Source organism: Bidens hawaiensis, unplaced genomic scaffold, assembly GCF_021521415.1.
Source record: "Bidens hawaiensis isolate Kalapana, Puna unplaced genomic scaffold, B.hawaiensis_p1.1 tig00016156_1, whole genome shotgun sequence".
Lineage (NCBI taxonomy): Eukaryota > Viridiplantae > Streptophyta > Magnoliopsida > Asterales > Asteraceae > Bidens > Bidens hawaiensis.
Window position 1 is genome coordinate 382,878 of NW_027492471.1, and position 17,189 is coordinate 400,066.

At 34.3% G+C, this 17,189-nt stretch overlaps 1 protein-coding gene across 1 annotated transcript; it reads left to right on the plus strand.

Moving 5' to 3' along the window:
• The first annotated feature begins 9,999 nt into the window (after positions 1-9,999).
• LOC143550753 (WAT1-related protein At3g28050-like) lies at positions 10,000-14,707 on the plus strand. Its single transcript, XM_077041348.1, has 8 exons — positions 10,000-10,077; positions 11,206-11,419; positions 11,920-11,982; positions 12,076-12,192; positions 12,882-13,116; positions 13,194-13,352; positions 14,202-14,353; positions 14,452-14,707. The coding sequence occupies exons 2-8, from the start codon at positions 11,220-11,222 to the stop codon at positions 14,585-14,587; spliced, it is 1,062 nt and encodes a 353-aa protein (XP_076897463.1). The 5' UTR covers positions 10,000-10,077; positions 11,206-11,219; the 3' UTR covers positions 14,588-14,707.
• The last annotated feature ends 2,482 nt before the right edge of the window (positions 14,708-17,189 follow it).

Sequence of the window (17,189 nt, forward strand, 5' to 3'; positions counted from 1 at the left end):
AACGAAACATAGTGGGTGGCAATGCATCAAAATACTCGGTGAGGGATACGAACATTTACGTGTTAAATTTAAGACAACGTGTTCTTGTATTAGGGATAATTAAGAATTACATATCAGGGATGTTAGATATTTTAGTGTAATTTGATTAAGTTTTTGACCAATCTGTATCATTATATTCGCCAAACAAGTCAGGTGGTGCGAGATGCATACTTGTTTAAGTTTATTATGATCTTAGGGTTAGGGGAACAAGGGGTAGCGTCCCCTTGTTGGGGTCAGGGATAGCCTCTAGCTATGGTCGAGGTAGTTTCTAACCTATGAAATTTCATTAGAAATTGAGTTTTTGGAATTTCATATTTGAATTCTGTGGTCAAATTATAGCAAATTTTAATCCTACTTAATTTTTCAAAATGAAAACATGCAAAGGTAGTGTCTAAACCTTACATGCAAATGCGACATATCGTCATTTTGTTCTTGTTCACGAATTCAAAAAAAAACATATGAAATTCTTGTATCTTCTGAGTTTTATCTGATTTAATATCCGGACGAACCACCAAATTAATTCGATTTTAAGTTGGAGTATCAGAATTATCAGATTATTTGTCCCATGACTGAACCATTTACTTTTTGTCATCTTGTTTTCTGAGATAGTTTATCCAAAGGCATCTCTTTTACTGTTGTAAAACGTTATGAAACATAGTGTTGGAAAAGAGAATCCAATAAACACAAACAAAAGCAAAAGAATAATGAAGGACAAAGGAATTTATGTGTGCCCCACCGACAAGAGAGATTCGACATGTTGGTGTACAGTTATATAGACCTCACAGTATTCTTTGTCATCGGGGTACATGGAATAGAAACCGGGTAACGCCAGGATGATATGTGCCACAACAACATTGTCGTGCATGGAGTTGGATCTTTCAATTATTGTTATATGTTATTTGTTTTTACTTAATTAATTAATTAGGATAGTGGGCGTGTTGAGTACTAAGGCTATCTGTACTGGGCGGCAAAGAAGGCGACAAGGGGTGAGAACACCGTCCCCCTAGGCGACGGGAATTTGTTGCCAATGTAGGTTTTGGGTTTAATAGTTTTATATTAGTAAGTGTGTGGGTGATATATATACATATCAGGTATGGTTAACGTAAAAAACAATAGTTTTGTGAGAAACATAAGATTAAATCTAAGCCCTTGGTTCTAGGATCTAGTGGTTGAGATTGGTAGTTTTTAAAAATCATATAGTTTCCTATTTACCTGGTATTAGAGGTGTTCAAAAAAACCGGTTATAGAACCGGTTTGGTCGGTTTAACCGAAAACCGGTTAATAGAAAAACCGGTTATAAAAAACCGGTTAGACCGGTTATTGAACCGCCGGTTAGTACTTCGGTTACTCATTCGTGGAGAAAAACCGGTTATTGAACCGGTTAGTAAAAAAACTGGTTAAATTTAAAAACCGGTTATTAAAAAACCGGTTAACCGGTTAACGGTCAAAAACCGGTTAACCTAGGTTAACCGGTTTTTGACCGTTATAAAACGGCCATATGACCGTTTGGGTCCTTTTTTGCCCGTTTTTTCATGATTTCTAGCCGTTTTTTTTAACATTTTACCCCCACAAACAACTATATATAGTTTAGGTTGGGTAGGTTAGCTCACACTCGATTATACAACTCTACTAGCTCTAAACGTTTATTTCATACGCGATTATTTTGTTATCTCACACTCAATTATACCACATTACCACTCTATACGCTCTTATTTCGTAGTCGTTTATTTCATACTCGTACTCGTTTATTTCATACTCGATTATACGCTCTTGTATGAAGACGAGGTCAATGAAGGACACACTCAACCAATGACCGATGAAGAAGCCGCGTACGACGATTACCTAAGAAATAGCTCGGGATCGGGTAGCGAAGAAAATTAGTTAAAGAAACAGCAAACATGGAGGCAAATCATGAGTAAGAAACAGCAAGTTGTTCATGTAATCGTGTCTAAGCATTCTTTTTCCTAATATGTGCTCTTATTTACTTGTTGATTTGGATTTTTCTAATTTAGTTAAAGAAACAGCAAACATGGAGGCAAATCATGAACAAACTGCGATTGGGAACAACAGGAGCATCTGCTAGCTCACGATTTAATGTTTGTATTTTTGAGTTAAATCATGAACAACAGTTCTTGGCAGAGATTTCTTCAGTGTTAATTATTTAATGTTTGTATTTTTGAGTTACGAATATGCGATAACGATTTAATGTTTGTATTTTTAATGTAAAAACTATAAATGAAAGTTATGTGTTTTTAATCTTTGGTTTGTTGAAAACACATTCACCAACACACACTCATACTCATCTTCCAAGCAAAGAACCCTAACAACGAAAGCAAAGAATGGCTTCGGTCAGTCCGTTTTGCCTTGTAGTTACCGGTTTGCCTTGTAGTTACAGGTTTGTTTATACTGTGAAAAAATAATGGTCTTCATAAATACAAAATATAAAAAACAAATATTCGTATTTGAAACCGCGAAATTTAAAAAAAAAAAAAAAAAAAAAACCGGTTAATAAAAAAAACCGGTTTCTAAACCGGTCCTAACCGGTTAGACCGGTTAGGGTTTTGACAGAAAAAAACCGGTTATTAACCGGTCCGGTTATTAACCGAACCGGTTTTTTTCCGGGCCAAAAAAAACCGGTCCGGTTAATAACCGAACCGGTTTTTTTAAAAAAACCGGTTTGTGCACCTCTACCTGGTATAGTGTCCTATTTAGGTGGTGTGCTTTATTTTAAAGTTTTTTCATACTTCTCACAAAACAATTGTTTTTTATTTGAACTTTTTTCTATACACACACACACATATATATATATTGGGATACAACACCATTACACCCGTAAAACAAAAACTCACACTTTGCTGACTAGGCGCCACATGACGCAAAACACCCCCATTTTGTAGCCCCTCCACTACACATAGCCTAAGTTGTGGGTTGGTTAATATGGTCATGTTAGTTCTCTTCTTTCGCTTGTAGATCTTTATAAGGTAATTTAGTTCTATGAATTAGATACGAAGAAAATGAATTATTGTAAGTCTGGTTTCCCTCAAAGTTCTATGAAGGTTCGTTTTGTTTTCTTGGCCATTTGATTAACTATTAGGTTCGTATCAGATGAGTTATCTAAACGATCAAAATGTGGACCAGAAGCTAAACCGCACCACAATTCGTCTGTTGTTAACAAAGAAACCAACTCTACCAAGTTGCCACCATTAGCATATCTAATCAATGAGAATGAAAGAACAAAAGAAATATTTCTACAAACTTAGACAAATAAACTTTTGAAATAATGTCTAAATCAAATAACTGAAACTCAATTATCTATAGTTGCATATAGATCATACAAACCCAAAAATGGTATGTTTGCCACGAACACAATATTATAAACACACACTAGCTTAAATTTTAGTTGAAACGATTTAAGCACTCATATTCATGAAGAATAATCATGGCTTTAAAAAATTGCAAAAAATAATAATAATAATAATAATAATAATAAATAAAAAATAAAAAAATGCACCATTTTACTAATTAGTTAAAGCATTGAATCACTAAAGTTCATCTTCACTAAACTAGTGATACAAGACTTTAGCCTCTAAGGTTCATAAGAATGACACTAACACTTGGTATAAACATAGTTATGAAACCAAAACCAAGAGAAAAGTGGGTAGAATATTTCTTGATGCTCGGTGATGGAAAATTACTCTCTAGAACAGTTAAAAACGTAACCAAACAGTGGCACGAGGGTGTGGGAGTGGATGTCATAAATACAATTACCGTTTATTTATAGGTCCATAATTGACTGAGCATGACCGTGTCGACAAAGGAGCATGGCGGTGCCATTACCGATGCTCCTCGAGTACTTGTATGGGAAGAAGCCTTATTTAATTCATGGTCAAGTTCAAGAATGTTAATTAGGGTACATGGTCGTGGGCTACCTAATGCTTCAAATCTTATTGGCCCAAGCGTGCGTTTTGGTAAGCACGGCCATGTGTGCCAGGTGACGAACATGGTCTCTTCATGAAATAATGCCAACCCAAGTATGCAAACTGGTAAGCACGAATGTGGCTTGTTGAACTCTTGGCGGCCAAGGGTGCCAACTCTTAAACACAGTCGTGTCAGTCTAATTCTGTTTGCGACTAATGTAGTCACGATGCGTGCTCCGGGTCCAATCCTAGGGAGTGGTACGGTCATACCTATGATTTGGCTTTGTGAATGGGCTGAACCCCTATATTGTTGTGTATCGCAAGACATAAACAAAGAATCCTTCGTGTAGCGTGACGGACAAAGTTTCACAAAAAAGTTTAGTTTTTGGCATATTTGACCCTTAGAGTTTGATTAAATGTGGTTTTGAGTCTAAATACATGAGATTAAGTATGCGGTTGAGGCTATACCATCACATGAACAAATAAATAAACCATAAACAAATACTAATAAATGCACTTATATTAACAATAACGATTCCGATTATAAAACAAGTCGGGTAAACAAATACAAATACGAATTCAAAGATGACGAATGCCACATTAAGTTATTTAGTTTAGTTTTATATTTTTGTTTTACTTGCTTCATGTTTGTACGTGCGTAATTGTTAAATCTAGGTTAATTGTTTGGTTTACATGTTATTTAGGGTTTGTTTATGCTTCGATCTAGGTCTAGTGAATTGTTATTGCCGTTTGTTGCACTCGAACGAGAGCTACACAAATCTAAAAGGAAGTAGAAGAAGACTTGAGCAGATAACATGGAGGAACCGTCAATCACGACCGAAGCTAAAACAAGAATTGATACTGAAGTCTACATGGCCGGACCAGAAAGACCAATATCATTCAACTAATCCAAAATGGCTGTCAATTCAATGGCTTACCCGGCGAAGATCCAAACTCGCACATCAAAGATTTCTTACAACTATGTGACACGTTTCAATTGACTAGACTGATGTTAGAGGTAGTCAAACTTCGTTTATTTTCATTCTCTTAAACTATAAAAGTTAAATATCTTTTTGAATAACTTCTATACATAACTAAAATAGACTCATGAAATTCTAACTGTAAACGTTAGTTTATATGAATTATATTTTCAGTATGTTTGGTATTGTATTGTTGTACTAGAGGGGGTAATCATGACCCAAAGACTTTGTATGCTTATTTGGGCTACATACTATTTTCAAGGGGTGAGAATGGGCTCTACTGAAAATAAAGAATGGAAAGTGACATATCAATGTTGAAACGTTGATGCTATGTCATGTTATTTTGTGAAACAATATAACATATCATCATGCAATCTTCATCTCTATGGCTCAATTTCTTATACTATTTTACTAATTATATTGCAGAATTAAGATAAAGGGAGATGTAAAACCTATAACTTAGACGGTAAAACTACTCAAATCATATTGATTATATACATTTAACTTAACTTGTACATAGTAGACTCGTCGTTGCGTCTTCAACAACACTTGAAATGGCAAGTTTATTTCGAAGGCTTCGATACCTTATGGTGGCTTTAAAAAATCTCAATATTATATTTTTACACACGAATTTGTTATTTATTTGGGGATAACTATTGATTCGGGTCACCTATTTTTGATAGTTATAAGACTGTTGATGATTATTGATTAGTGTTATGGTTAGACCAGCATTCTGGTTTATTTATGTTTGTATTCGACAATCCACTTTCACCCATGGCGTCCCATACTCGTTTTTTAAGCAACCCGTCTTGAACTGAACCCAGTTGAACATGTCACCCTGTTTAACCAATGGTAGCTTTTGAGATTTGAATAACACGAAAATCAAAGCAACATTAAGAGCAAATCATATTCAGATTCCAAATCATACAATACAAAATCTATTCAAACTTCATAGACTGTCGCTAAACTACAAATCAAAAACTACTAAAACATCTAAACAAGAACACCTCGGGTGTTTTGGTTGGTTAGTTTCTTGCTAGTCTTTGGTTTTCAATAAAATTGATTGTTAAAAAAATAAAAAATAAAAAAATCTAAACAAGAACACTCATAGCCCATATTCTTCAGCCTCTTTAAGCCCATCTAGTCCTTTGAGCCCAATATCTTCTAATGGATTTAGAAGCTTCACATTAGCTCAAAACTCTACATCTCAAACATCAGCCCAATATCGCTAATCACACAATAATTTAAGTCTCTTCAATACTTAACAAGTTCAATTATCCATGGTAATATCCCCCTCAATCCAAGTGGTTTAAACAAATCACCATAAAAGTTATGTTGATTAGTTCCCAAAGATTTTGTAAAAGTATCCGCGAGTTGCTCATTAGTATCAACCTTTAAAAATTTCACAACACATACCATAATTTTCTCTAATAAAAAAACCTAAACTGATATCAAAGTGTTTTGTACGTTCATGAAAAATTATATTATTTAAAATAAGAATAGCAACGCTATTATCACTATAGATATCCACGGTAATGACAGATCAATCTATGATCTATCATAATACTTGAGATCCATATCACTTCATAGAGGACACCACACAAAGCATGCTAGTTTGCTTCAACAATTGACCTTGAAACACTCTACAGTTTCTTACACTTTCATGAAACGTAAAAATTTCCAAGGAAAACACATCTTCTAACCGAATGTCATCGACCCCAATTAGCATCAACAAATGTTCTTAACTCAAACGAATCCCCAAGTTTAAACACAACACCTTTGCAAAAACAAATTTGAAAGAAGCATGCATATATAAACTGACTTTAGAGTTTAGACTATGCATATATAGTAAGTGAAATATATGGCCTAGTTAAAGTAAAAACATCAATCTCCCAAGTCCAACCAATTTTTAATAAATCAACTTTGTTTTTAAGTAACCTCCACGTTTAACTCCATAGGAGTACAACCTAAGTATCCGAATTCGGACAAGAACTTAAGCAGTATTTATCTTTGGGTTCAAAATCAAGAAGTCTTTACTGAATTTAAGAAATGGTATGCTTATTTGGTGTTTGTAAACGATTAAATATGTATATAGTGTTAGGTTGGAGATGGATATTTTACCTTAATATATTTAAACTAATAACCTTGTGATCACAAAACTAAGAGTTAATGGCCATTTTCGTCCCTGTAGTTTGCTACTTTCGCCACTTCGGTCCAAAATTTTTAATTTTGTCAATTTAGTCCTCATAGTTTTAAATATTAGCCAATTACGTCCCATCCGTCTAACGGCATCCAGCTATGCCGTTAGTTTAAGGGTATTTTTGTCTTTCTCCTTTTAATTTTGAGTTAATAGTCATTTTAGTCCCTGTGGTTTGATATCTTTGCCAATTCAGTCCAAAGTTTGAAAATTTTTCAATTTAATGTTCAGTTTAATTCAGTTTTTTTTATTTTTTATGTTTTTTGATTATAACCCTGAAGAGCATAATTCAAGCCCAAAACCATCGAGCAACCTCAAATACTGGTATGCATTTACTCTGGTGACAACAGTATTCATACCCCCCCTATATTTAGTTTTTAGACATTTCCTAAAATCTTCTCCATGGTGGAATTCAATGGTAAAGTGGTCAAGGTTTCCCTGAAACCGAATTATATAGAAAAAACTAAAAATTGTTTTGTTGATTAATGTATAATAGTTGATTACGACCCAGATTTCGTTATGATATGTTAATCTCTAAACCCTAAATATTATGCATTCATCAAAGAAACGATTTTTAGTTTTTTCCGTATAATTCGGTTTCACAGAATTGCTTTGACCACTTTACCATTGAATTCCACCATGGGGGAGAGTTTAGGAACCGTCTAGAAACTAAATACGAGAGGAGGGGGTATGATTACTGTTGTCGACAGAGTAAATGCAGACTTGTTTTGGGCTTGGATAACGCTCTCTAGGGTTATAGAAAAAAAACTGACTTGAATTGACAAAATTTCAAACTTTGGACTGAATTGGCAAAAGTATCAAACCACGGGGACGAAAATGACCAATAACTCAAAATAAAAGGGAGAAAGACAAAAATACCCTTAAACTAACGGCATATCTGGATGTCGTTAGACGGATAGGACGTAATTGGCTAATATTTAAAACTATGAGGACTAAATTGACAAAAATACAAATTTTGGACTGAAGTGGCGAAAGTAGAAAACCACAGGGACGAAAATGGCCATTAACTCCAAAACTAATTATCAAGTCAAATAATTGTCCCTTTCAAGTCGTACGTTGTCTTTAAGTAATTGATGAAAACAACTGTCTTGTCACTTCAATTGTCCTTTTGATAGAAACCAATACATGTTAGCTTGACATGTGAGAAACATAAATATCATACTTTAATTTCCTTAGGATTTTAAATAAGTATTATACAATAGATGTTCTTTAATCTATCTTCTAGCAATACCTACAAGTCTACAACTCCATAACTCATGTAGTCATTTGCATGCCATCGATTTAGCCGCAATCACACCACAGGCATTTTCAGTCACACGACGTACTTACTATTTAACTTTACACATTTAAGATTGCCCGCTTCTTGTATTACGATTTCATTGATTTTAGCTTGGTCTGAGCGTCCAATCTTCTTCTACTCCGATTACTAAACATTATTAGAGGACAAATTAGTTGGTGACCTATTATAGTTGACCATATGTCGAATGTGCATACGAAGTTAGGGTTTTAATATGCTTATGATGCAACAATTCATCATATAGTTTTAGAAATGTGCGCATAACACTCGTTATTTACTCTTAGAGCTTCTACGATAGAGGGACTAAAAAACGAGTTCACATCATCTGTCCCTCCTAAAGCATTCCAAAAATACATTTATCCCCTCCTTTCGAGATCATCCTTCCATAAGACACGAATCTTCCCATCTCTTCTTCGCATCACATCCTCTCTTCCTCATGAAAAAAAATCGTTCTAATAATGTCATTTTATTAATTGAGGTATTAAATTGTAACTAAAGTTAAGTTAAAGGGTGCTACTAAGGTATTAAACACAACTCTCTTAACAAAAGTTGTGAGGGCCCACCTTCATTAAAATAATACCATTCCTCTACGAAAGAGAGAATGGCACATTTAGATTTTAGACACAATTTTTACGTGTTACTTTCTCAAACACTGTCATTATTAAAAAAGAAAGAAATTATCACACGGGTACGGTTTACTTTTCTTTAATGACAAACCACATTACTCATAAACACGATTCTTCTTAACTAACACCATGACTAGAGGTGCACAAAACACCAGCTAACCGGAAACTAGACCGGTTCGTTTCTAAAACCGGTTTAAAATCGAACCGAACCGGTCCGGATCAGTATGACTAGTTCTCTGCTTAAACCGGTTTGGGTGAAACCGGTTTTGAACATACAAAACCCAAACCGGTTCCGTTTCCAAACCGATTTGTTTTGAAAAAAAAAAAACGATTTTGTACACCTCTAACCAGTGTTGCAAAAATCCCAACTATGAGTCGATTAATCCCCGATTAATCGCTAGTCCTCACTTCACTAATTAATTTTGGGCTAATTGACAAATTAATCGGTCAATGATCAAATCCGGCCAAATCGACGGTTTACGGCGAGATTCTGACAAAAATGAGCGGTTTCCGGCAAGATTCCGACCACAATTAACGGTTTCCGACAAGTTTCAATAAAAAACCAACGGTTTCCGGCGAGATTCAAGCAAATTTCTGTCCAAAATGTTTTTATGTATTTATAAAACTGAAAATTACATATAAGAATGCGTGTCTGTATATATAAAATTGAAAATTATACATTAAAGTACGATCCGATTAATCCCAATTTATTGCTAGTTCTCATCCCACCACTCGACTAGCTACTAGCGATTCTTACAACACTGCATGACCAAGGATTAAACATGTGACCTCCCACCGAAAAGCATAAACGGGGCCCACAGTTTGTGAACATGTATTTTGCTGTAACTGTCACTGGGTCAGTACTAAGTACTATATTATCTTTAGAACTGTGGTTTATATCACCACTCACATCTTTTGGTGATATATTAATCAAATTTTGCAGTTCATACATACCAAGTTAAACTCTTGGAGATCAAAGTCACTCTGGATTCTTGTGCAGGTTCTTTATTACATATATATCTATATATATTGCTTGTATGTATCAATCTTGATGATATTTAACAATAAAGATCAAATTTTTTTCATGGGTAGTTTTTGTTTATTGATTTTAAGTTGTTTGTGTAGCAATTTGATGATAAAGTTTGGATCTTGGTAGCTGGAATTAGAGTTTGATTTCTGAATCTTGAAAAGAATTAATTGTTTCAATCTGTATTCTTTTTGGGATTTTTTAATTACAGTGGAATTTATTATTATTATCCAGAAAAGATATCACTATCTTTTTCATTCTTTTTAAATTAGTTGTTGTTGTTGTTATTATTATTATTATTATTATTATTATTATTATCCCCATAGTGGTTAGATTCTTAGATGTGCTTAACTAAAGAAGGCTTAGGATCCTCATACACCAGTACGGATCTTCACACACCACTTTTTGCCTATACGGCTCGTATAAGACTATACGGGCCATATAGCATCTGAGTTGTGTTAGTTTGTGTAAGACGTTCTCCGTCATTGTTTCTGGTGCCTCTCTATACGGGCCGTAAAGACAAAAAAAATTAAAATTTTTTAGACACTTTTATAATATGTTTTGTTATCTTTATTCTGAAAGTTATCATTCGAGGATATATTTACATAAAGACTTGAAGATGAGAGTAAAGTATTGAAAGTTTGAATAGTATAATAGGATAAATTGAATTTAAATTTGCATAACATTCTTGGCTAAGTAATTTGTATACGGTCGTATAGCCCTATATGATCCGTATAGGTTTTATGGTGTACCAACTACCAGGTGCTATACTGCTATACGAGCAAGTAAATACCTATACAGTTCGTATAGGTTGCAAAAAACTGTTTTTTCCCCTCCGTCCACTTGTCAGTCATGCGTAGCCTATACGGCCCGTATAGGCATGTCCAGTCAGCATGGGGGTGGTGTATGAAGATCACATGATCCCCTAAAGAAACACCACTAGAACATTATTCATGCCAACTAATTTGTCATACGGGCCGCATATTTATATGAAATGCCTAAACTGGTCATATGGGTCGTATAAGTTGGTGTTCAGTAAATAAACAAATCTTGCATTTGTGGTTTTTTTTATATATTTTTTTTAATTTTATTTTGTAACAGTTTAAACTGGAAAAATGGGAGTGAGTATGAACTCTTTTTTAGAAAAAGTTTTGCCATTTGCTGCAATGATGGTGGTAGAATGTGGTGAAGTTGGGATGATTACGTTAGGCAAAGCCGCCATGAACAACGGGCTAAGCAATCTCGTCTATGTAGTTTACTATAACGCCCTTGGCACCGTTCTTCTCCTTCCAAATTTCATCATTCACAGTTACAGGTTCATCATCTATAAACATCATCATAGGACAAAATGGCAAAAGACGTCCTTTATGTTTAATCGTTTTTTCAGTGGACGTCCTTTAGCAATAGAAATGGCAGAAAACATAACTCTATCACATTATGTCCTTTGATCCTAACCCAGTTAACTTTTCTCATTACATCTGGTCATGTGCAGACACATGAGGGTATTTTGGTCATTTTACTCTTGAAAATTAATCATCTTTAGGTCAGTGAATGGTTCAGAGTTAATATTATTTTAATTTGCAATAGTAAAATGACCAAAATACCCCCATGTGCGGGGCACATGACCATATTTAACGGAAAAAGTTAACTGGGTTAGGGTCAAAGGATGTTTTCTGTCATTTCTTTTGCTAAAGGGCGTCCACTGAAAAAATGATTAAATAGAAAGGACGTCTTTTGCCATTATGTCTTCATAGTTTACAACTTTAGTCCCTGCACACAACATGTTAAGTACTTTGTCATTATCGGTTTTTGCAGAAGTAATCGACCCGCTCTCACTTTATCTGTTCTTTCTAAATTCTTTGGCCTTGGGCTTTTAGGGTAAGTTATTAGTTCTTTAGTAGATATATATATATATTGATAACAAACATTGTTATTATGCTAGTGTGTTATATTCATATAATAGATGTGCAGGATTTGTGTTTTGCAGGTATGCGCATATGCCGGTATCAACTATAGTTCTCCAACGTTAGCTGCTTCGTTGGGAAACTTGATTCCGGCTTTTACATTCCTGTTTGCTATCATCTTTAGGTAAATATTTATTTTTAGACACTTGTTCTAGGATGTTCGTGTTCGTTTGTTTAACGTTAAGTCGTTAACTGAACAAACGATCGAACACGAATAAGTTATCAAACTTTTCATGTTTGTGTTTCTGCGTTAAGAAAATGAACATGTTCGTGTTCGTTTACGTCTGTTCGTTAACAGTATAAATGAACGGACATAACTGATCATAGATGAATGAATATAACTGAGCTAAAACTAGTTAAAAGTAATGAGAAAAAAACAATGTATTGGGCCTAAAAGGTTATAAAACTAGACTAAATTGTAACGGGCCATAAAATTTTAAATGAATATATTAGCAAACGTAAACTGACGAATTTAAACGAACTTAAATTATGAATTTACACAAACGTAAACTGACGAAATAAACAAATGTAAACTAACGATCATAAATAGCACAAACGAATGAGCATGTATAAATTTAAATGAACGAACATAAACGAACGTTCACGAGCATAAATGAACGAATGGGACATGTGTCATGGCCATTCATTTAACTTAATAAACAAATATTTATGTTCATGTTCGTTCGTTTATTATTTAAACGAACGTAAATGAATACCCCCGGAACGGTTCACAGACTGCTCACTGCACGTTGGGTTCGTTTGTGAGTCTTTTATAAAAGACAATATTATCTGACTGTGAATTTACGCATTTAGGATTGAGAAGTTTGACATAAGAAAGTCAACAAGTCAAGCAAAGGCATTAGGAACTATAGTAGCTATAACCGGAGCATTCGTGATGACTCTTTATCAAGGGCCACCTCTATTCAATAAGATTCTTGACCATGATTTAAGCAGGAATTTACTTTCATCACCGCAGTCGAATTGGATACTCGGCGGTTTGCTTATTACAATCACTTGCATTTGCTCTTCATCATGGAATGTTTTTCAGGTAATGTTTTTATTAAATTTGTGACCACCTTTTAAAAAAATAAAATAAAATAAAATCTTATTGTTTCTCTTATCCAGACAGCAACGGTTAAGGAGTATCCGGATAAAGTTACAGTCGTTTTCTTGTTTTGCTTATTCGGGACGGTTCAATGTGCAATTTTTACTCTCCTTTATGAACGGAATTTAGACGTTTGGATATTGGATGATCGCACAGAGTGGGTATCCATTGTTTTTGCGGTAAGAAAACCATGAACTTACAAAGAGCTGGCTCGTGAGCCTAAACGAGCCTAATATTTGTATTTTTTTATTAAATGCATATATCTGTAATAATTATTATAACATTATATATAAAACTATGTTAAACATAACTAAATGTTATGAATTATGTAGTATATAAATATAATTTAAAATATATGTAAAATCTAACTATAAATCTCTAGATATATCATATATAACAAACAAGCCAAGCTCGAGCTAGCTTGCGAGCATAACGAGCCTATTATTTGTATAATTCATATTAAATATCTTAAATATATATTTGTATAATAATTATTATAATATATAACTAAAATGTATATTATTATATATATAAAGGTTATTATAAATCTATAGATATCAATTAATACATGACAAACGAGCCAAACTTGAGCTGGTTCGCGAGCCTAAACAAGTCTATTATCTGTATAATATTTATCTGACTTATTCGATGTATATTCATATAATAATTATTATATATGAAATTATGTTAAAAATAACTAAATAATATATATTACATTACGTTATGTATAAAAATTATAATTAAAATATATTAAAATATAATTGTAAATGTATATATGTTAATTAATAAATAACAAACCAGTAGAGCTCCAGGCTCCAGCTTGAAAAACTACTCACGAGCTGAGCTCGAGCTCTCAGAAGTTAAACAAGCCTAGTCGGGCTCGGCCTGGCTCGACTCGCTTACACCTCTAAATGTGATTATTGCAAAATTTTATAATCGAAAAATAAAAATTTGATTAAAGTTAGATATAGTCATAAAAGTTCATATTTTTTTCTTAAACACTTATTTAACATTCAGCTACATTGTAGGCAGTATTTGGCACAGCGGTCCGCAACAGTCTTATAACATGGTGTCTAAGCAAAAAAGGCCCGGTTTTCGTCTCCATGTTCAAACCGATCTCAATGGTGATTGCAGTAATCATGGGTATCTTGTTTCTTGGTGATGTTCTTCATTTAGGCAGGTAAACTATAAAGTTTAATTATTTATAAAATATTAAACGCTTTGACTTAATGAACGTTGACCAAGGTTGACCAAGATTCGATCTTGACTTTGTTACAGTGTGATCGGAGCGGTCATAATTGCTCTAGGAGTTTATACAGTTTTATATGGGCAATCCAAGGATAGTAATTTGATGATAAACGATGTTTCGAGACTCGAATCGTTAACTGAAAACACCCCTCTGCTTCGAAAGTGAATTCGAGTCAAGATTTTGGTCAAACTACCTTCTTCCTATATTTATAAGTTCCTGAAATAAACCCTTAAAATATATTTATGTATCCAGAAGTTTAAATTTGTGTATTAATTGATTTGTAAAGAAAAAAAGATTGATATTATTTTAGGAACGGAGTGCGTCTGTCTAAGAACGGATGCGTACATTTTTTTTTCTAAGCCGAATCATTTTAACCCGGGGTAGGGCTGTGGTGCAGTGTGCAAAAAATCCAAAAACCGAACCGTGTCCATAACCACCACCTCCCCCCCCCCAACCCCACAAAAAAAAAAAAAAACTGGATTGTGAATTTGGTATATACATTTTTTTTTGTTTTGAACTTGGATAGTTCAGTTTAACCTAATAACTATGCTTTTTTTTTGTTATTATGTCCATATTTGTAAGTTTATTATTTGTAAAGTATTTGATCAGACACTACTGTCTGATCAGACACTAATGTCTGGAACAATGATCCAAACATGCTAGATAACAAATATCTGAACCGATGAACACCCCTAATTCACGTAGCAAAAAAAGGCATACATTAACATCCTCATGTTGTCCGAATATCAAATGCCCCATCTAATGTACGCCGAGGGCTGTTCACGAGTTGAGTCAGGGTGAGTTTGAGCTCAAGCTCGAAATTAAATGAGGCAGCTCAACTAGGCTTGAGCTTTATTTGAAGTTAAACAAAGATCAAGCCAAGACCCGAGCCGAGTTTGGGACGAGTTTGGCTCGGTTACAAAATGAGCCAACTCAACTCAAGTTGTTTCAAATCAAGTTTTTTTAACTACTTTTGTTCGAGATTTTATCAAGTGAGCCGCAAGTTTTTTGACTGCGCCATTTCATAGTCCTTTGAAGGTTACCCCACAAATCTCAATCACATTGAATATTTTTTTTTTGAAAAAATCACAATTCTTTTCCAATAATGCCTATCAATATCAAATACATATATATATATAAAAGTTGGTTGTGGCTCAATGGTAGAGCACTCACTTTACAAGTGAGAGGTAGGGGGATCAAACCTCACTACCACCAACTTATATGGGAGATATGAGGGATGACCCTGGCTTGCCAGGGTTCGAGTCCTGATCTCACCCGGTTTTACCGGCTCCTCGCTGTTGTGTCGTTTGGCGGGCGTGGGGGTCGGGTTTTATTCGGTGAATCCCTCAACAGGTGGACCGCTAGGGGCTCCGTCCGTCTGGACTAGTGGCCGGCTCAGGCTACCTTTAGCGAATGGGGCTGCGTACGGGATACACGACGTTACTTAGTTGGCCGTTCAAAAAAAATATCAATCAAAAAAGAAAATAACTTTTTTAAGTTTGGCCCAATTGCTCAATCTAATTCTTTCACATGGGTTACCAGTGAGGGAATAAATGAGTTTATTAAAAAAAAATGTGTTGATGAAAAAAGATATTTATTAAAATAGGTGTTTTTTTTTATTATTAGTTTAGTTTTATTATATGGTTTGTTGTTCAAACTCTAAATATAAAGATATCAAGTAAAACTCCTATACGTGCTAGGTTACTTTACACGAGTTGATTCATTAGTGACGAATGTTAATGGAAGTACACACGACAACGTATGTTGGGATGCAGTCGGGATGCATTCTTTTTTAGAACCAATAAATATACTGCGATGATCACATACTGCACTTGTACATTATGCATGAAAGATAATTAAATGCAGTGAAAGAGAGAACATGGGCGGTTAAATAACTGCTTTTGTACTACATTTGAAGCAATATGTATAAATGAATTATGTGCTTGATGGTGGTTAGTTGTTAGTTACGAGGTATTATCCATTCCTTTTCTTGTAATCGTTCCCAACGATCAAAAAAATTGAAATCATTTAGAGTCTGAATCTTGCTTATCTTTTTTTGGTGTTTTTCGACGTCTTTGATTCACTCTAATGAGGGCAATGTTGTCACTCCGCTTGATATCACATTATGTGTTCTAGTTCTTCACATTTAGCATTATATTTTACAACATACTTAGTGTTCTATATATTAGTCTCATTGTCTCAACATGCTTTTATTGTCAATATTTGTTTGTCCCATAAGCAACTAGGTGTCACACCTTAGGTAAGCTGTAACTATTCTCAAAACAAATTTTTAAAGACTTTATCTTATTAGGGGTCCATGGTCTTCGCGGTCCAATTCGTCATCATTTTCCCTTGGTACTTCACAACCAAAAGCGGGCTCTCGGTGGCCTTAAAACAAGCGTATCGGGTATCAGTGTATCACAGTTTGCTATATTGTGTGGTTAAAAATTACCTGTTCAATTTTCATTACCTAAAACCTGATCTTAAACTAGCCTCAACACTCGACTTAAAATATTAAATATTGAAATAAACTTAAAAGATTTATTAAGATTATCTAATATATCATAATATGCGGTTTCCATGACAGTAACAAGTACCGGACAGTCTCAAGTAGTCACTCGGGTATCACCTAATACCATACTCATCTATAACCAAATATAATTTAACATGAGTGTTTCAAGTTTTGGTTTTTGGGTTATGTTCGGGTTTTGGCCGGTTTGTGCATATCTTGGTGTAAATAAGGCGGTTAAAATTTTAATATAACGTG

Coding starts and splice junctions, on each gene's coding strand:
- LOC143550753 (XM_077041348.1), top strand. CDS start 11,220: ATGGGAGTGAGTATGAACTCTTTTTTAGAAAAAGTTTTGCCATTTGCT. Junction 11,420..11,919: donor TTCATCATTCACAGTTACAG/GTTCATCATCTA, acceptor CGGTTTTTGCAG/AAGTAATCGACCCGCTCTCA. Junction 11,983..12,075: donor TTTGGCCTTGGGCTTTTAGG/GTAAGTTATTAG, acceptor ATAGATGTGCAG/GATTTGTGTTTTGCAGGTAT.